An 18,783-nucleotide genomic window follows, 5' to 3' on the forward strand; every position below is an offset into this window, starting at 1 on the left:
CTTTTTATGAATGAGTGTACTTTTTCATACCCACTACAGTGCAAGCATGAACAGCAAAATTGGACAGCTCAATCTTTATTTGAACTTTCCATAGTCACTCTCTTGTAAAGGTTGGCATCACTTTGCAATCCACTGTAGCATAAGTTGAGCACTTGTAAGATGAATTTGGTCTAATTATTTCTCCCTCATTAGCTGTTAGAAATTGCCAGAAGCCTACTGTTTTACTGCTTTCAGTCACTCATTTTCAAATTTCTGTTCTGAATATATGAGTCTTCAAAAAGTTTAATAATTTAAACATTCTATTTGTCAGTTTTTTTTTTTTTTTTTGCCAAATCCCACACTGTATACAAAAGTAGGACGACATACTACAGGCTCCTCCATAATCAAGAGGAAATATTTGTCTCAGACATTATCATTGCTTAACAAGTATGATATGCTGAATCATGACAGGTATAATGATTTCTTGTTTCAGGGACAGTGTGGAACACTTAGAAAGAGTCCTTTGTGGAAACATCAGGAGCATCCTAGGAGATCCTTGGCTGAGAGAATATGGGGTGCATAAAAGAACACAGTTATGCATACAGAGTCCAGCAGAAGCCCTCATAGAGATTGGTCCTAGGTATGTCATACACAATGCAAGCTTGCATTCTTGCTGCTCCTGTAAAATACATAGTTGTGTAAAATACAAACCTCTGTTTTACGAGAACCCATCGTTATGATGAAATGGATGAATGACTAAGCATTATGAAAATGACTTTGCTCTCCAAAGGGCTGAGTGATCTTCCTCAAGTACTTCAGATTTTACCTCTGATTTTTCTTTTGTAGTATGTGATTTTACTCAATGCTTAACTTTTTTAATAAAAACAGGAACCACTGTAAAATATGATTGAATCTAATGAAACAAGAAGTTTATGCTAAGATCCTGATTCGTTCCAGCACGAATAAGAGCCTACACTTTCTTATATGGAGTACTCATGCTTGGTGTGCTTCAGCTGTTACTGAATTTTCTCAAAAGCAAAATCCTATTGTTAGCCCTATGATCATATGTGACCTACGATGGCCAGACTCCATTGTGCTTGCAGCTGTGTCCAATTTCATATGCTCACTTAGTCGTTTCCTGATTTTGCACTGTGCAATGTCTTTGTATCTGTAGGGTGCGCAGGCCTCCACGTGTTTCGTTATTGTCAGGTCGTAGCCTGAAATACCAAGATATATCCCTTTTCAGCACCATCACAGTGCGGTGCTTTCTGTGTTTTGTTTATTGCATTTTGCTTTGTGAAGGAGAAAGCAGTGCATCCTCTTGCATAAGAGCCTGAACCACATGGTGTCATCCTTGTGCATAGCGAGTGGTAAAGTGATGCTTGAGTGTTTCAAGTGCTTTCCTCCCTTGCTTAGAGCATGATCCAGGGTTCTGTTTGAATCAAGTGCTTTCCTTGTGAGACCCTGTGTTAGTAAAAATTGGCTTCTTCCCCATCCTTTTGATTTGTGATCCCTGAAAGTACCACGTGGTACCCATGTGTTCCCTTTCTCTTCACCCCTCTCCCACAATGATCCATGTTCGCCGCTGGAAGAAACTTAAACCTGATGTGTGGCGGTGTTCTGGCAGGAAAAAACCCTGCAGTAAGTTTATGTCCACTGTAGTGGTGGCCCTCACTTGGTTTGCATCTCCTGCAGGGGCTGAGAATGTTCTTGTGAAGTTATGTGCGAGGAGTGGCAGACTGGCCCTGCCGCAGTGAGTGAGGTATGAGAAGCGATGGAGGAAGAAGGCAAACTCCACCTCCAGGGAGCTCACTCCAAGCCTGTCTCCATGCCCTCCATCAGTCCCTCTGTCAGCTCTCCCCCTCTTCCATCCACAAAGGATCTGTTTGTGACCGCTAAGTCTCTGGTAGGAGAGCAAAGAGCAGCGGATGTCCTCCAAAAATTTCTAAAATATCTCGGCCACGAAACACAGGTCAACCTCACTGCAGAACCCACTGATGTGAAGAGACCGATCTTCAGTTATCAACATGTGATCCTGAAGGACAGGGAGACTGGCAAAAAGCTAGTCCTGGTTAGCAAGGTGTCTGTCATTTGGGGGATCATTTGAGGAGGGGGTTTCTGTTTGCAGAGTCAGCCTCCTCTTTCAGGGTCTCATCAGTGGCAGGACCTTCCTCATTGAGATGGCCTAGAGACAGGTCTTGGTCGGCTTCAGTAGGAGAGAAAAATCACTAAGTAATAGTGGACTGGAGAGAAGGGGCTGTTCAGGTATGAAAAACGCATCTCGCTGCACAGACAGATTGGTGCAGAGCTGGGGGCACTGATGTACACTCGGCAAGGAAAGTGAGGATACAGTTTTTTTTAAATCTTGGGACATATGTTGCTCAATAATGCGACATCTGGCAACTTTAGAAAGGGAGGAGCTTCTGTCTTATTTTGTTTGTTTTTGCTTGACCTCTTATAACTTTCAATCATAGTCTACGATAATGAAATCATTGATACTTAAATGCAGTAGTAAGTTTCACAGTATTCGTTCAAGTTGTAATTTGCAACGACCGTTTTGAGCAAAATAAACATTTTTTGACGTAACTTATCAAGCAACCTTACACAAATGAATTTATGACACCACATTGAATGGAATGCTTGCATAATCGGAAACGCGATCTTCCATAATGAAATCAAGAGTTAAATTTGAGCAATGTCCAACGAAAAGGAACGAATGCATTGTTATGATGAGAGAGAGAGAAAGAGAGAGAGAGAGAGAGAGAGAGAGTCTGCTGTTGTGTAAGCCTAGGCCTATATGTACTGTAGAGCTAATTTCATTATTTTTTTCTTTTAGAGAATGAGCAATACTATATATGTAAAGTATGTTTTAGCAATGGAGAGAGAGAGAGAGAGAGTGAGTTGCTGTTGTGTAAGCCTAGGCCTATCGGTAGAGCTACTCATTTCATTGTTTTTCTTTTAGAGATTGAGCTACACTATATTGGTATAGTATGTTTTAGTTATGGCGAGAGAGAGAGAGAGAAACTATGGCAACGTCAAGAAACAACCAGTTACTTGTGTTTTCCCCCAAGCTCCTGCGCTGCCCTTCACATCATAGAGAACGCCCTGCGTGATTTAAATAGATTTGGTCAACCTACCTAGGTGTCACAACATTTACTGCCATTAATTCCAGCTGACTTTTAACACTGAAATACAAACATGAATGTGTAAAAATTAAAGAAATTATCATTACCTCGTATGATGATGCAATAATAAGCCTGTTCATAGCGGAAAACGAGTAAATATTGTCGTTCTGATGAATAGTACTACACTGAGATATCCACATACTATCTTTTAGATCTCTAAGAACGAAGTCTTCTGAGAAATTCTGATTACTTCGTACATGCATGGTGTTTTTAAGTATCTGAACGTTTTTGTTTTGTAGATTTAACATATATGATATAATTTGCATTGTATTTTCATATTCTAGAGTAAATTTACCGAGATTGTGTTTTCTGTAAGAAAAAAATTGAAATTCGATGAACGAAATCTAATGAAAACTGTATCTTCACTTTTCTTGCCAAGTGTACAAGTGACTCATCCAGATATTCCTCCAGGAGAAGTCCCCGGTCCTGTTTGAGAAGTAGGTCAGACAGGCATACCCTCTCTCAAGACAGTCAGAACAGAACAGTGTCCTGCTCTGCTTTGCCCCACTCTCAGTGTCAGTCATGAGAATACTGCAGCAATATCAGTGGTTGCTGCTCCTCCCCCTGATGGGTATTGCTGGACTGCCACCTGGTGGATTGCAATAAGGGCAGAGATGCCCAGCTCCATGGAACAAGGAGGTCAAGACGTGGCCAATCTCCAGCAGTAGTTCTTCCATGTTGTCTGGAGTTGAGGAAAAACACCCTGATATCCCAGGAGAAGGGGAAGGCCTCAAAAATGAGAGAGATCTCTTGTTCCTAGAGGGGCTGGACGAGGAGAAGAGATTCATGGATTTTGTCCTCAAAATCAGAAGAAAGTTGAGCATTGCAGAGTTGGACAACTCTGTACCAGAAGATCCTCCCTAGCAGAGCGTCTTCCGTAAGCTAAACAGGCAGTTCATTTTCCTTGGTCCCTGTTGATTCAGGGTACCATGAGGGAACTGAATGGCCTAATAAAGGGGGGAAAAGGGTCCTTAGCCTCTCCTAGGTTGGAGAAGTTGCTCCTCCCACCCCCTGCCCTGCCAAATATTATGTTCCGTTCCAGAATACGGCGTGCCTTTACCATGCTGAGAACCTAAGACTTTACCATCTACCAGCTCTTGAGCACAGTGCTATTGACTGGAACACTTCTGGCAACAAGGTTCTAAATTTACTAGTGCCAAAATGATGAATTTAGAAGCAATGTTTGGAAAAGCGCTGCAAGCCACCTCATGACTGAATAGGTGCCAAGGAGCGTGGCATGAAGAAAGTTGTCCCACCCTCAAAGTGACACATCTTGTGGGAATACATGGCTTCTTTGGGGAAGGCCCTGTCCTCCATTGTTAAGCAGGTGGTACATGCATGGACCGACATTATTCTGAGGAGGGACTTGTTCTTGGCCTAGGTCCAACAACACCTGGCTAAATCTATGGAATAGCCTTCTTCTGGACTCACCCTACTACTGCCCTCTGAACCTAATGAAATAGGTGGTGGTGGAAGAGAGAAGACACTAGATGCAATTGCCTGGAGGACAAGCCACCAGATCCTTGGCACACAGCAGACATCCACCTCCCAGTAGATGTCCCAGACAACACCTCAAAGTAAAGGGTGAGAAGGAGCAGCGCAGTCCTTTTGGTCCTCTTAGCCCCTCCAGCCCAGAAGAAGGAACAGGACAGGGAAGAGAGGTGGATCTAGGTGAGAGTACTGTGTCCCCCAACTCCTGAGCTGCCAAAGCGGGTAGCAGGGTGTCTGGGAAGCAAGTGGCCAGCATGGCAGCTATTTGGAACAGAGGAGTGGACATTCTAGACCCTCAGGAAGGGTTCCAAACTTCCTTTTGCACAGACAAAACCTCCTCTGCCATTGGAACCGACTGAACTCTCCTCCTACTGGAGTGACTCACACAAGGTTTAGGCTATACAACAAGGAATTGGAGACATGCTACAGAAGGAGGTGATAAAAATAGTGAAGAAAGTCACACTGGGCTTCTGCAGTCACCTCTTCCTGGTGGAGAAAGCACTGGGGGTTGGAAGCCAGTCATGGATCTGTTGGCCCTAAACCTCTTGCTACAGTGGACACTGTTTCATATGCAGACGGCGCAGTTAGTATGGGCACTGATTAAGGAACGAGACTTCATGGTCTCGATAGAAGTACGGGATGTTTACCTTCACATCACGATACATCCCTCCTCCAGGAAGTTTCTGTGGTTTGCCTTCCAGAAAGTGACTTACCAGCTCAGGGCCCTCTTCTTCAGCCTCAAGACAGCCCCCCAAAATCTTCACCCAAGTGTTCTAGCTAGTGCCAGAATGGGCACACAGTTGGGTATCAGACTGAGGAGGTACCTCATCTATTGGCTTATCCTGGCACTATCAGCAGAGAAGGCATCAAAAGACAGGAATGAGATCCTGGTACTTTGCAGAGACTTGGGGATTCTGGTCAACCTCAAGAAGTCAGACCTTGTACCCAAACAGAACATCAAGTACTTGGGCATGATGACAGACGGTGGTTGGGAAAGCTTATACCTCCCAAAAGCGGTTAACCAATCTGATCAGTGTGTCCAACTCCTTCCTGTCACACTCCCTCCAACCAGTAAAGCAGTGGCAGGTGCTGGTAGGCCACCTGGTGTCTATAGAGGAGTTGATGCCCAGTGGAAGAGCATGGATCAATTTGCTTCAGTGGCAGATGAAAGAGAAGGGAGAAGACAGTATGGAAGTCCAATCACAATGTTTAAGAGTGACAGACAAGGTGTTGGAAAACCTGCAGTGGTGTAGAGACCTGAGGTACCACCTGCAGGGAGTATAACTAAGTCATCCACCTCTGGAAATGCTGGTATGCTCAGACGTATCCTGAAGGGGATGGGGTAATCACCTGAATGGTATGCTGGTTTCAGGGACTTGGAACATGGAACAACACGTGCAACACATCAATGTCCTGGAGATGTGAGAAGGCTGGCTGGCTTTTCAACACTTCCACAGCCATGATGAGTGACAACACCACAGTGGTGGCATACGTGAACAGACAGGGAGGCACCATCTTTCATGACCTGAACGAGTTAACCATGGAAATGCAAGAGTGGTCAGAAGCCTAGGGACTTCTACTAACAGCCAGATACATCCCCGGAAAGGACAACATAGTGGCAAAACAGTTAAGCAAATTTCTGACTCTATGGGAGGGCCCCACGTTAAACCTGTTTGCCCCAGCAAGGAACAACAAACTTCTGCTGTATTGTTCTCCAGTCCCCAGTTAAAGGGCCACCCTGTTTGACATCTTCCAGCACCCCAGGGACAAGATGAATGTGCATGTCTTCCCCCATCTAGTCAACTGAAGAAGGTCATCAACAGGCTGTTCGTGTCCCAGGGGCTGAGGATGACACTTGTAGCCCCAAAGTAGCCCCAAGGAGAATGGTATCCCAATCTCTATCTGCTAGTGGACATACCAAGGGCACTCCCTCTCACCCCCACATTGCTGAAACAAAAACACAATGGGCACTACCACCAGGCAGTAGCCTCCCTCCAACTTCTTGGATGGAAGCTATCAAGCAGCTCCTCAGAAGGATAGGCTTTTTGGAGAAAACTGCAGCAGCCATCTCTGACCCACTCAGACCATCGTCCCTTGGAGTATGTCAAGGAAAGTGGAAGGTCTTCCATCTTTGGTGCAGTGGGAGGGATCTTAATCCCCTCAAAATGATTATAAAGGAAGTGGCGGATTTTCTCATCTTCCTGCAGCAGGAGAAAGCCCTTTCTATTATTATTATTATCATTATTATTTGTAAAATTAGGAAAAAGGAAAAAGACCTTCTTTAATACAGGTTTTGTTAAACAAAGTGGCAGTTCCAACAGCATTTATTTGATATAGTAAATGCTTAATTCGTCTTATCAGTTGCTTTTCTTGCGCTGGAATGGTTGCAAGCAATTGACCGATATTCATTTCCGGTGGTTTAGTGATGTGTAGGAGGTAGTTCTCGTGGGGTGTCGACTAGTTTTGCTCTTCTCATTAGGGCATCATTCAGGACAGGATTGCAGGATGCAATGGGTGTAATGCATGGATTTTTCATCTTTTATCCGTGTCTGTTGGTTAGTGGAGTTAGTCGCTTGATTTTCATTGGCTATCCGGCCGTGACTTCATTGGAAGGTGGCTCCTGATTGGCTGTCTTCTCCTCGATCTAAGCCTACTGCTGATCGGCGATGGTGCAATTTCTCGAGGAAGGCGGATTAACCAATCATTCTCAAGGTGAAGGGCGGCACCTCTGCCTTCCTCAGGTGTTGGAAGGGCATCCTCGGGGTGAGGGTTAAAGTTGTCCTCGACGTCGGGGGTCTTTGAGTCGTAGGTGGGTGCGAGGGGTGATCTTGCAGGTTGTCCTCAGGGTGAAATCTCACTAGGCGATCACCCTCGGTGCTCTGGAGGTCGTCCTCAAGGGGTGTAGGTTGGGATGCAGGTCTTGCCTGGTTGTTCTCAGCTTTCTGATGGATGTAGGGAGAAGGAAGGTCTCCTGAGTCACATTAAGGCTCGGTTTTTCCTTCCCTATGTGGAGTGCCTCCAGGATGTGAAGACGATGAAGGTCGGGGTGCTGTCAATAATTTCAAAATGTCCGACAATGTCGCTGCGGCGGATCCTCTGGTTGTGGGCAGTCTTACAGTGATTAAAGATGGTTCCCTCCAGGAGATCTGTTTGGAGAGGCGCATGGATGTCATGCTGATGTAAGTTCCGGGGCAACCTCGGAAAGGGCACGTGTATCGGTATATGACATTCGTCCTCTTCATGGGATCTTGGGGAGGGGCAGGGTGGTTCTTCGTTGTTCTTCATCACCAGACTGCACGTTTTCTTGCTCCTGTAGAAGATAACCAGTTGGATCTTCTTGCTGCTGTCGGTGAGGGCGACGTTGTCCCTAATGGTATTTTTCAGGACCCTGAGATGATCACCCTCTTCTACAAAGGGAATTACCACTCACAGTACAAGGAGGACGAACAGGCCCTGAAAAATATCATTAGGGACAATGTAATTAGTGAATATTGCTCTATGAAAAAATCTGCATATTAGTGAATTTTCCACAATATATTTGGAGAATTTATGAATTTTCCGCAATATATTTGGAGATAAGTTCCACAAAAAAAAAAAACCACGAACTGAAAGCTGTGATCTAGGGGACCCACTGTACTCATGTACCCAAAACTAGTTCTCGGAAGTCACCTCCCAGAACTAGTGTACTTGTGAAGGCACTACGTGAGAGAAGATGAAGAAGCAAGCAGGTGCTTCTTCAACTCCTGCCATTACTCACCTGAGTAAGCGGCCAGAGTCCCATTCAGGTACTGCTGACTCGATGGTCCATGCACTCAGGGAAGCATCAAGGAGGTCCCCACACAGTCTTCTTTCGCATCAGGAGGACACAGCCTCAAAGAAGACTGGAGTACATTATGAGGACAGCCCAAGCTCATATCCGAGTGCGAGCAATTGCTCTCCCTGGGATAGCTCTCGCTCGTGTTCGTGTGAATGAGCCCATTTGCCTAGGGATAGCTTCCATGTACACCAGTGTGAAGCTATTTGCTCTCTTCTAAACAGCCACCCCTCCTCCCCCCGGTTCACATGGGCACTCTCCTAGACCTGTGCAACCATTGGCACCATGGGTTGGTGGTCGTCCATGGCTTTTCTCTCACGCTGGAGCTTCGGCTTTTGACAAGACAGGAAAGAGTACTCGCTTTCTCCCACCTATCCCCTCAACCTCCGGGGGTTATACTGTAAGGGACCGCATGGCGGTCTTACGGGCACGTGTGTGTGAGTCATCCATTGGACAAAACAAGATGACAGAGCATCCCGCTCTCTCCCTCCCTCCTGTGCGTCATATTTCTCTCTAAGCATTGTTGCCTCGATTCATGTACAATCACCACTACTTGCATTGCCATGCAAGCATTCCAATCATGTATTCATAATGTTCCACCGAATCTTCTGTGTCAAACTGTATGTATATTTCTGTTTGTGAAGACGCCAAACATCTCGCCATTTCACATGTATTATGCTACTGCATTGTATTCATTAATCTGTCTCAAATCTCATGCAAATGTCCTTATGTGGAATTTTCTGGCTTTTCCATTGATATATGTTTTATCATTGTATGTTTATTATGTCTCACAATCGCCATCTGTTGCTGTCGACAAGCACAGATGTCTGAAACTTAATCTCTGTTTTGCCATGTCTGTGTGTAGAAACTTTGCGGCTTGCACCAGCCAATAACAACTTGAAGATTCTGTACTTTGATTCAGTAAGGAACCACCAATAAACTAGATAACACCCAGCCAGTATGTCACTCAAATCCTTTCCTTACAATGCCAGGAGGCGTGAGTCGGACAAAAGGGACTCCAATTAAGATGCCTCTTCCCAACACAGCCCCACCACTAAGGCTTACGTTCCGGGTTTGGATCTCAGATCAACCCGTATATATGCCTAAGTGGCTGAGAAGGGAGCAGGGGGTTCTGCTGAGGTTCTCCCTCCTGCAGGGAGTTGATCAGGGTGACCGAATCCCGGAAGGACCCAAAGGCCCTCTCCCTCAGGATTCAGACTCTCCCAAGGTACAAAGGATCTTTTTAGAGATTGTGAAGTTGATCTGTCAGCACAATGATCTCGGGGAAGGGACCATGGCCGCGCCCATGGACTGTCCATCACGTCTCAGAAACTTTTAGGGACCCAAGAAGGAACCCAAGGCCTCAGGCTTGCCTTGGTCTACAGTTTCCTTGGGGGTCTTAGAGCTGGCGAACTCTCTCGTCTCTCCTGGGAAGGAGAGTTCACTTCTCGCTAACCGCCCGGACAAGCTACTTCCCCCTTCTCTGCGTCAACAGGAGTAGTACTACTTGTCCTCGGGAAGCCACTGCTGATGAAGCAGGTTGACCCAGACTTGGTTTGCTTAGGTCCATCTTTCGCTATAGCAACTTAATGCCAAGAGTATCACCCTCATGCAGCATGAGGCACTGAACCTGGAAGCCACTGCTATGGCAGCCTTCCAGGTAGTCTCTTGGTTAGACCTGTGGTCATTCACAGTGTCTAAGGTCACCACCTCCTCGGGATTTGTCGTCCCAAGGGGGGGTTCCACCTTCAGGAGACTGTGCCAATTTGGAGGCAGGGCGATTACCTACGTGGCCCACCAGATGGCAAACTTGTTGGAGAACGTAGTCTTACTGAGGAGAGACACTGTCCTGAACTGTATTTCCAAGTTTGTTGGCCTGGAATCGGCTCTGAGTATGCGGAATGGACCACTGCTAGGATCTGCCTCTCTCTTAACCAGAGAGCAGGTAGACGTTGCAGTGGACAAGCATTGCGTCGAGGACAATGACTGTGGTTGTCCACCAGGCAGTGGCCAAGACTGCTAAGTCTTTGCGTGCCCCTGCAGCCCAACCTTCCGGTCGAGCTAGCTCTTCCTCCACAGGCCCCAAGAAGACCCAGGCTTCGAAAGGCATCTGGGAGAACTCCCAGCCTTCTTCTAATCCTGCCAAGAAAGGAGTGCAGCCATGCCCCTTTCAACCTCCCTTCCAGTCTGGAAAGGGGGTTAAGAGTAAGAAGAGAGGAGGATGCTAGGGTCAGTGTTTCCCTCCGCATGCTGCTATTGTTTGGGGGTGCCTATCGAGCCACTGGGCAACGTGGCAGTGATCGGAGCCAAGACGAGGGTAGTAAATGTCCTTTGTGAGGGCTATCTACTCCTCTTTCAGTTTCGACCACCCCTCACCAACAACCCAGTCCATCTCCACTCATGCATAACTGGCTCACTGAAGGACCTTGCCCTCGGGGAGGAGGTTCGAGTGATGCTGAAGAAAGGTGCTGTGGAAGATGTGATAGATTGGTCCCCAGGCTTTTATAGCCGAATCTTTCTCATTGAGAAAGCAATGGGGGTTGGAGACCGGTCATCAATCTCTCTCCCTTGAACCAATTTGTTTGCCAGACTCGGGTCATGATGGAAATGACATGGTCTGTGCTCGTGACCATCAGGGAGTACGACTTCATGCTTAAGGTCGACTTGAAGGATGCATATTTTCAAATACCTATTCATCTGTCCTCTCACAAGTATCTACACTTTATCCTTGGGAGATGGTTTTTGGAAGAGAGACAGCGTCGGGCTCTTACAATTGTAAGAGCCCGACGCTGTCTCTTCCAAACGCGTGTGTGTTTGTGTGTTCGTCAATCTTCATCATCGGAGTGGACAGGACAAAACAGGAGCGTCTCGTTTTCTTTCTCTACAGGAACGCAATTTCAACCATACAATATTTCCGTCTGTTTCTCCCTAAGCATTGTTGTCTTAATGTATGTACAATCACCACTACTTGCATTGCCATGCAAGCATTCTAATCATGTACTCATAATGTTCCAACAAATCTTCTATATCAAACTGTATGTGTATTTCTGTTTGTGAAGATGCCAAATGTCTCTATTTCACATATATTATGCTACTGCATTGTAGTCATTAATCTGTCTTGAATCTCAAGCAATTGGCCATATGTAGAATTTCCTGGCCTCTCCACTGATGTATGTTTCATCACTGTATGTTAATCATGTCTCTTGATATCGCCATCTGTTTGTCTACTGACAAACACAGATGTCTGAACCTTTTATCTCGTGTTTTACCTGTCTGTGTAGACGCTACATTACCACTCGCACACGTCAGTAACATCTTCGAAGATCCTGTACATTTATCTCAGTAAGGAACAACCGATAAACCAGTAAACACCCAGCCAGTATGTCGCTCAAACCCCAGTCCTTACACTGGTGACCCCGCAGTGACCCGAAGGACCCGGCCGACCCAAGATGACGATTGACAAACACACGAACACCCACGTGTTTGGAAGAGAGAGCGTCGGGCTCTTACAGAATACCAGTTCAGGGTACTTTGTTTTGGGCTCTCGACCGTTCCCCAAGAGTTCACGCGAGTGCTCACTCGTGTCAGCTTGGTCCCATTGGCACAGGATACATCTTCTTAGGTATCTCACTGATTGGCTAGTTCTGGTGAGCTTTCAGTCGCAGTTGCTCCAGGACACGGATCGCCTTCTTGAGTTTTGCAGCGACCTCGGGGTAATGGTAAATATTGAGAAGTCTGATCTCATTCCCAAACACAGGAACCTCTGAATAGGAGTGCCGCTACACAATCCCCCACCTGGAGATGCTTCTGTTCTCAGATGCTTCAACCAAGGGATGGGGCGCACACCTGGAGGAGTTGCTGATTTCAGGTGTGTGGAACCAAGATGACAGGCACCTTCACATCAATATCCTGGAACTCAAGGCAGCCTTCCTGGCTCTTCCAAGAGTTCCAGGATCTAGTGATGGGACACTCGGTGGTGTTGATGAGCGACAACGCCACAGTAGTGGCATACGTCAACAAGCAAGGAGGCCTAGTGTCTCATTCGCTTCACCTGTAGCACACTCAGCTGTCAGCTAGATACATTCCAGGCAAGAGGAATGTAGTGGCAGACAAGCTCAGTCACCAGGGTCAAGTGATAGGGACAGAATGGTCCCTTCATACAGACATCACGGAAAGGCTCTTCAGCATTTGGGGTCTTCGTTCTGTCGACCTGTTCACCACTCAGCACAACAGGAAGCTGCAAGTGTTTTGTTCCATCATTCCACACCCATGGGCCATAGCAGAGGAAGCTTTCTAACACCCGAGAGTCAACCTGGATGCTTATGCCTTCCCTTCATTTTGTATGGTTCAACGGATGATCAGCAGGGTAATGATCACCCTGAATCTCAGAATGACCCTGGTGGCTTCCAAATGGCCACATGCAGTATTGTATCCCTACCTGCTGGCTGCTTTCCGAGGCATCGAGAGAGTTCCCCTCATCTCACACAACCTTCTAGCTCAACTGCACATAGAATAGTACCACCAGTCAGTCCGTTTTACTTCACGGCTGGAGACTATCCAACATCTCTTGCGAGCGAGAGGGTTTCTTGCTGCACAGTGACAGAGATATGTGGGTACCTGCATCAGTCCTCTGTAGCTGTATACCGGGGAAGTTGGCCGTCTTCTGTGTTTGTTGTGGTAGACAGGGTCTCTCTTTGGTCGGAGCTACTATTCAGCAGGTAGGGGACTTCCTTGTCTTTCTTTGCTGAGAGAAGCTCCTCTCTGTATCAGCTGTTAAGGGGTATAGGGCTGCCCTGGGTCTATTCCTATGCCTGAAGGGTGTAGATATCTCCCTCGCTGGAGATTTCTCTGCTGATGAAGAGCTTTGAAAGGTCTTGCCCTCCCAGGGAACTCAGGCCCCCTGAGTGGGATGTGACTCTCGTTATGAGGAGCATGACTCGTGTGCTGTACAAGACTCTACGAGAGTCATCAGACAGAGATCTGCTCTAGAGACCATCTTCTTGCTTGCCCTGGCATTGGCGAAAAAAGTGGGTGAACTTCATGGTCTTTCCTTTGATGTGAAACACTCTTGGAGACAGGGATCAATTACACTTGATTTTGTCCTTTGAAGACTCGGAATCACTTGGTCCCTGACACCTGATTTGAGTCCTTTATGATCCCCTCTCTAGGGGACCTTGTTGCTAACAATCAAGACAAGATGCTACTCTATCCTATTGGAGTGCTGCGGTGCTATCTAAAAGAAGACCTGACACCTCAGGCCTGAGTGTCAGCAACTCTTTGTTAGCACTGGCTCAACCAAGAAAGAGGTGTCTAAAAACACCATCTCTTTCTGGCTTCATGAGGTGAACAAACGGGCATATTCTGCTTCGAACAAGAAGGATCTCGGTGTATTCCAGGTGAGAGCCCATGAAGTCAGGGGCATTGCTCTGTCCCTCGCATTCAGGAAGAAACTATCAATTCCTCAGGTACTGAAGGTGGGGATGTGGTTGCACCAGAACACCTTTGCCTCCTTCTACCTTCGGGATGTTGCCCACAAGTCCTTGGACAAGTTTTCCTTGGTTCCTGTGGTGGCTGCTCAACAAGTTGTGTAGCTTACCCATCTCCTCTAAGAGGACAGGTAGCATCTCGCCTAAGGTGTTCTGTTATGAGAGAGTGTGTGTATGTGTGTGAGTGACTGAACTGTCCTCCTTTCTCCTTCATCCTTCCTCTTCCTGCGGGCAGAGGGTAGGCCAGGCCGTCACTTGCTGGAACAGGCATCAAAGCAGGTAAGCTGCACATCAAGTTCCCATTCTATTTTCTATAATTTTTAGTTAGATAGAAGCAATCCCGACCCTCTCTCTAACAAGGTGAGAGAGGGCCTGACAATAAAACAGACCTGTTGCTTATACATTGCTTTATTGTCTCCAACATCCAAAGATTTTTCTAATAATGTTGCTTTATACTCATTCATTTGAAAAGGCCCAGAAGTCTGACAGCTGAACACGCAGTTCCCATACTCTGTTCGGCATGTCAGAGGCAAGGGCCTCTCCACTGATCTACATGACCTGGAAGAAGACCCAGGTAAGGTGAACTACCAGTCAGTTCAGAAGCTTACTCAGACTCTTCCCACCAAGAAGTAAGTCTTCCTTATGTAAAGACTGACAGTTTGTATATTGTGTAGAAACAAATGACAAATTTTTAAAGTAATTTGTATTTTTCCTAATTATACGAACCTGAGGTCTTTACAGTTATATAGTATGCCCACCTCATGCCACCCCTCAGTCTGACCCCTGGGCTGAAAGACAAAGTGAATGCTTACCAGTCGGGTGGGTGGGACTTCCATCCGGCGCCTGTTAGTTAACCACCTTGTTTAAAAGTTAAACGGCCGTGTCCAGCTACGCTGAAGCATATTCCTTGTGTAAAGACCTCAGGTTTGTATAGTTAGGAAAAATACAAATTACTTAAAATGTTTGTCATTTTTTCAATAATGAAGACTGAATCAAATATCGTTTTTGTTCTTTAAAGAGGAAATGTCTGTTCCTTCAGAAAGCCCCCATTAGCCTTATGCATGTTTGTGCTGAACATTTTGCCAGTTCTTCTATTGATAATAAGTACCATTAAACCAATGGCAGAACCTTTCTGGCCAGCAAAAAGAGCATAGTATTCTGATCAAATGTTTCTCCTGGAAATAAACAAGGAGTTGGAAGAGGAACTGCCACCATGTGCTTTGTTTACAGAACTGTCGGTGGAACTCAGTCCTTTGGGGAATTATTCCCATTCCCAGATGCATTTTTTTCTGTCTTTTAGTTAATATTTTTTCCCTTTTGTCTCCTCCCACTTACCTTTCCAATATTTTTAACTTTCTCTTGGTCCAATTTTCACCTGTTTAATGAGACCATTGAGTAATATATCTAGATGCTCATAAATATATTGTTTAAGATATTTATGAGTCACCTTCAGTGACTCATAAATATTGTAAACAATATATTTATGAGCATCTAGATATGACTCAATGGTCTCATCAAACTAGTTCACAGCAACACTAATTATGAGTCTTAGAATGAATAAAAAAAGGGCCATTCTTTCATAATCTGAAAGAGCAGTATTATAACTAGAGCATTAATAGTATAATCCGAAAGAGATGAGTGGGGACTTCAGAGTCCATTTAGTGGTTAGTGTTTGTTTTTCAGGGCTGTGTATCCAAGACAATAAAATGACTAAGTTGAGGTTAAAAGCAATGAAGATTTGTTATGGTTCAAACTGAACTGACTGAATGGAAAAAGTTTTAGGCTAGTAATCTGAAGATGAAGGCAACATATTCAAAATGTTTAAATCCTGATGTAAAATTATGATGCTTGACCAAGAATTGTAAATAAAACAAAGAAAATAAGTACTGTATTTTCTTAAAATAAGAGTGTAACCATATTTACCACTCCCTAATTTCATGTAAACTGTCAGTTCTTATGCTCTTGTCAGCATCACCACAAGGTAAGTATTGGTTCATGAGCACTGTTAAAATTTTCTTGAAAATGTATGGTCTATTTGGAACTTCTCATTGAATAGTGATATAGATTGGTGATCAACCCATATAAATTATTTACAGTTCCCTTACTAAAGTTAATGCAAATCTTTTTCTCTCATACATTTCAAGTTAGTAACAAAATTGTTTATGTAGAAGGTCCCACAGAAGTGGGACAAAAGATGATGTGGGGCAGGGTAGGTAAGAGATCTTTGGGTCTTATCCTCTCGAGATCTATCTCTCTGTGCTTAGGGTAACAGGATTATCATCGTTTTTGCTATGAAGGGCAATGGTTTGTATGTACGAAACAAAAACTTGTTATAGAAAATATAAATTTAAAATATACTATGCTTTGTAATGAGTTGCTGTTTACCTATTAACTTATGACTTCACTGTTTTAGTTGATCTGTGTTGTTTTTATTGCTGAAACTGTTAACTTGCACTGATTTTTTCCCAAAGTGATCCCTAATCCTAATGCTTTGTAAATGTATTTAAAATGAATTTCATCAGTCATTTGTCATCAGTATCTATGGGGCAAACATTCACCTTTCTAATGCCTTTATATTTTTTAGACTAAACTTTACAACAGCGTGGGGCACAAATGCTATGAGTATCTTTCATGCTGCTGGGATGACAACAGTAGTTCGGGTGGAAAAGGCACATCGCTACTGGATTAAAGTTTCTGGAGAAATTTCAAGTGACATGCGGAAAGAGGTAAAATTCAACCCTTGTATTTTAAATTCCTGGCTTAAGTAAATTATTACATATTTACTTGAAGCTAAAAGGAAGTTGTATATTTATCTTTATGAAAACAAGTTCATGATAAGATCGTAACATGTTACATACATAAAATTAGACCATAAGGTATTGATTCTAATATAGGATGAGACCATAAGGTATTGTTCTAATACAGAATGAGACCATAAAGTATTGATTCTAATACAGAATGAGGCCATAAGGCTTTGAACTGAGTGTCAGTTGCTGATTGTGTAGTTTGCTTGTATTTAAGCTGGAATTACAACTTAGCAGATGAAGCATAAAGGAATATTTTTACAGTAGTTAGTAGATGGATTATATATTGTTTGGCTACTTCTCTTCCTGTCTGGGCAGCATTGAAGTACTAAACTTTTTCTCACAATGGACATTCTTAAATTAACTAAGTTACTGCACACCAATTTTTTTAATTGAGCAATTCCATTATGTTACAGTATCATGTAGTTATTGGCTGATTTCCAGATGGTGATGGAGCTTCATGATCCCATGACAGAGCAAGAATATAAAGAACCACTGAAATCATTCGGTGTAGAGCAGCAGCCTGAAAAGTGGTTTCAAGTAGATGTACTGCATCGTGGGAGAAAGGCTCTGGAAGAAGCCAATGTGAATATGGGTAAACACTAATTTTATATTTTGGCAAGTAAAAATAAAAATATATGTATATCGTCACTAAATGCATATTACTACCATAAAAGAATGAGTTTTGTTTCATTTACGTATTAGTTGGTATGTGCTTGATACATTTTGTGTACAGTATTTAGAATTATTGATAATATCTCAAATTAACATATCTAGCTAAATTATTTTCTATTTCCTTAGGTCTAGCTTTTGATGACTGGGACTTAGACTACTACACAGAAATTTTTAGAGATAAAGTACAGCGAAACCCAACTACTGTTGAACTCTTCGATTTAGCTCAGTCAAATTCAGAGCATTCAAGACACTGGTTTTTTAAGGTAAGTTTGTTCCTACACAAATACAAACCTGAAGTCCTTTACATAGGATTTAGCTTACAAATGCTCGCTGGAACAGCTGTTTAACTGTCAGAAGGTCATTAACTACCGACGGGTAGGGGGAAGCCCTGCTCACTTGTTGGTCTGCACTCCACTTTGCTTCCACCTGCCATCATGTGAAGGCATCTCTATGCTTGACTTGACGTTCGCTTTCAAACCTTATGCTTTTTCTTGCTTCTTGCTTGAAGTATATTGTTGTTATTGATTTGAGTATTGGCTATGCAAACCCTCAATCACTTTAGCCTACTTCATCTGAGAGGAAATCGCAAGTATTTAGGTGCTGTCCAAGGAAGGACAAGGCCAAGTAATCAGTTCCTCTCCTCAGTAGAGACTGATCTGCACACATTATTTGCTTCATACCGAAAGCATGAATATAACCAAGGAAGTCCATGCTCAGAGTGCCGGGTCTGGGCATCTGAACAGTGGGTGGAGTTTGCTAGGAAGAAGAGAGATCTCCCTGGTGTCATCAGAATGCAATATTCCGCCAGTGACACCAAAGGTTCTCTTTGGTACCTTTCTACTTCCTGCCAAACTCCTGCCTGCTATTGCCACTCTCAAGGGAGTGGTTTCCCCTTCCCTGACTCCTACTGTTGCTTTGGTATAGCTGCCAGGGGGTGTGGGAAGATGACCAGCTTGGTTCCTCTCCAGGAGCCTCTCATCGTTCAGAGGAGTTGTCCTCTGGTGGATGCTCGTTCTCGGAGTGTAGGGAAGAGCTCTCACCTAACCTGACTTTGTTTTCTGGTGACCTCTGCATGTGGCATCTGTGATGTGTCCCCAGGTGCTGCCCTCATCATCATCCTAAGGTGATGTCCTCCTCCACACGCTGCTGATTTAGGCCGCACTTGGCAAGAAGAGGAAGTCCAAGAAGAGAAGAAGAAAGTTGTTGTCTTTGTAGTTGAATGCTGTTGCCTCCCCCCTTCTTCTTTCAAAACTAGAAAGCAGAGGAAGAAGGAGGTTGCCTCACCCTCCCATGGGAAGTTTTGTAGAGCTTCCAGTGGCCAGCCCTCTTCTGCAGAGAGGGCTGACGGG

General features: G+C 44.5%; 1 protein-coding gene and 1 long non-coding RNA gene across 4 annotated transcripts in view; one reads left to right on the forward strand and one right to left on the reverse strand.

Annotated features, from left to right (window-relative positions):
• LOC136838874 (uncharacterized) overlaps positions 1–18,783 on the reverse strand; it is a 530,691-nt gene that overhangs the window by 171,399 nt on the left and 340,509 nt on the right. The gene's annotated exons all lie outside the window — the stretch shown is intronic.
• The window catches only part of Pfas (phosphoribosylformylglycinamidine synthase), a 205,416-nt gene that overhangs the window by 30,202 nt on the left and 156,431 nt on the right, over positions 1–18,783 (forward strand). For all 3 annotated transcript variants that reach the window (XM_067104532.1, XM_067104534.1, XM_067104533.1), the window contains exons 3-6: positions 473–619; positions 16,540–16,681; positions 17,204–17,354; positions 17,561–17,697. In XM_067104532.1, the coding sequence (XP_066960633.1) occupies positions 473–619; positions 16,540–16,681; positions 17,204–17,354; positions 17,561–17,697 (577 nt within the window). The remainder of the gene's footprint in view (positions 1–472; positions 620–16,539; positions 16,682–17,203; positions 17,355–17,560; positions 17,698–18,783) is intronic.

This window comes from Macrobrachium rosenbergii, chromosome 5 (genome assembly GCF_040412425.1).
Source record: "Macrobrachium rosenbergii isolate ZJJX-2024 chromosome 5, ASM4041242v1, whole genome shotgun sequence".
Classification (NCBI taxonomy): domain Eukaryota; kingdom Metazoa; phylum Arthropoda; class Malacostraca; order Decapoda; family Palaemonidae; genus Macrobrachium; species Macrobrachium rosenbergii.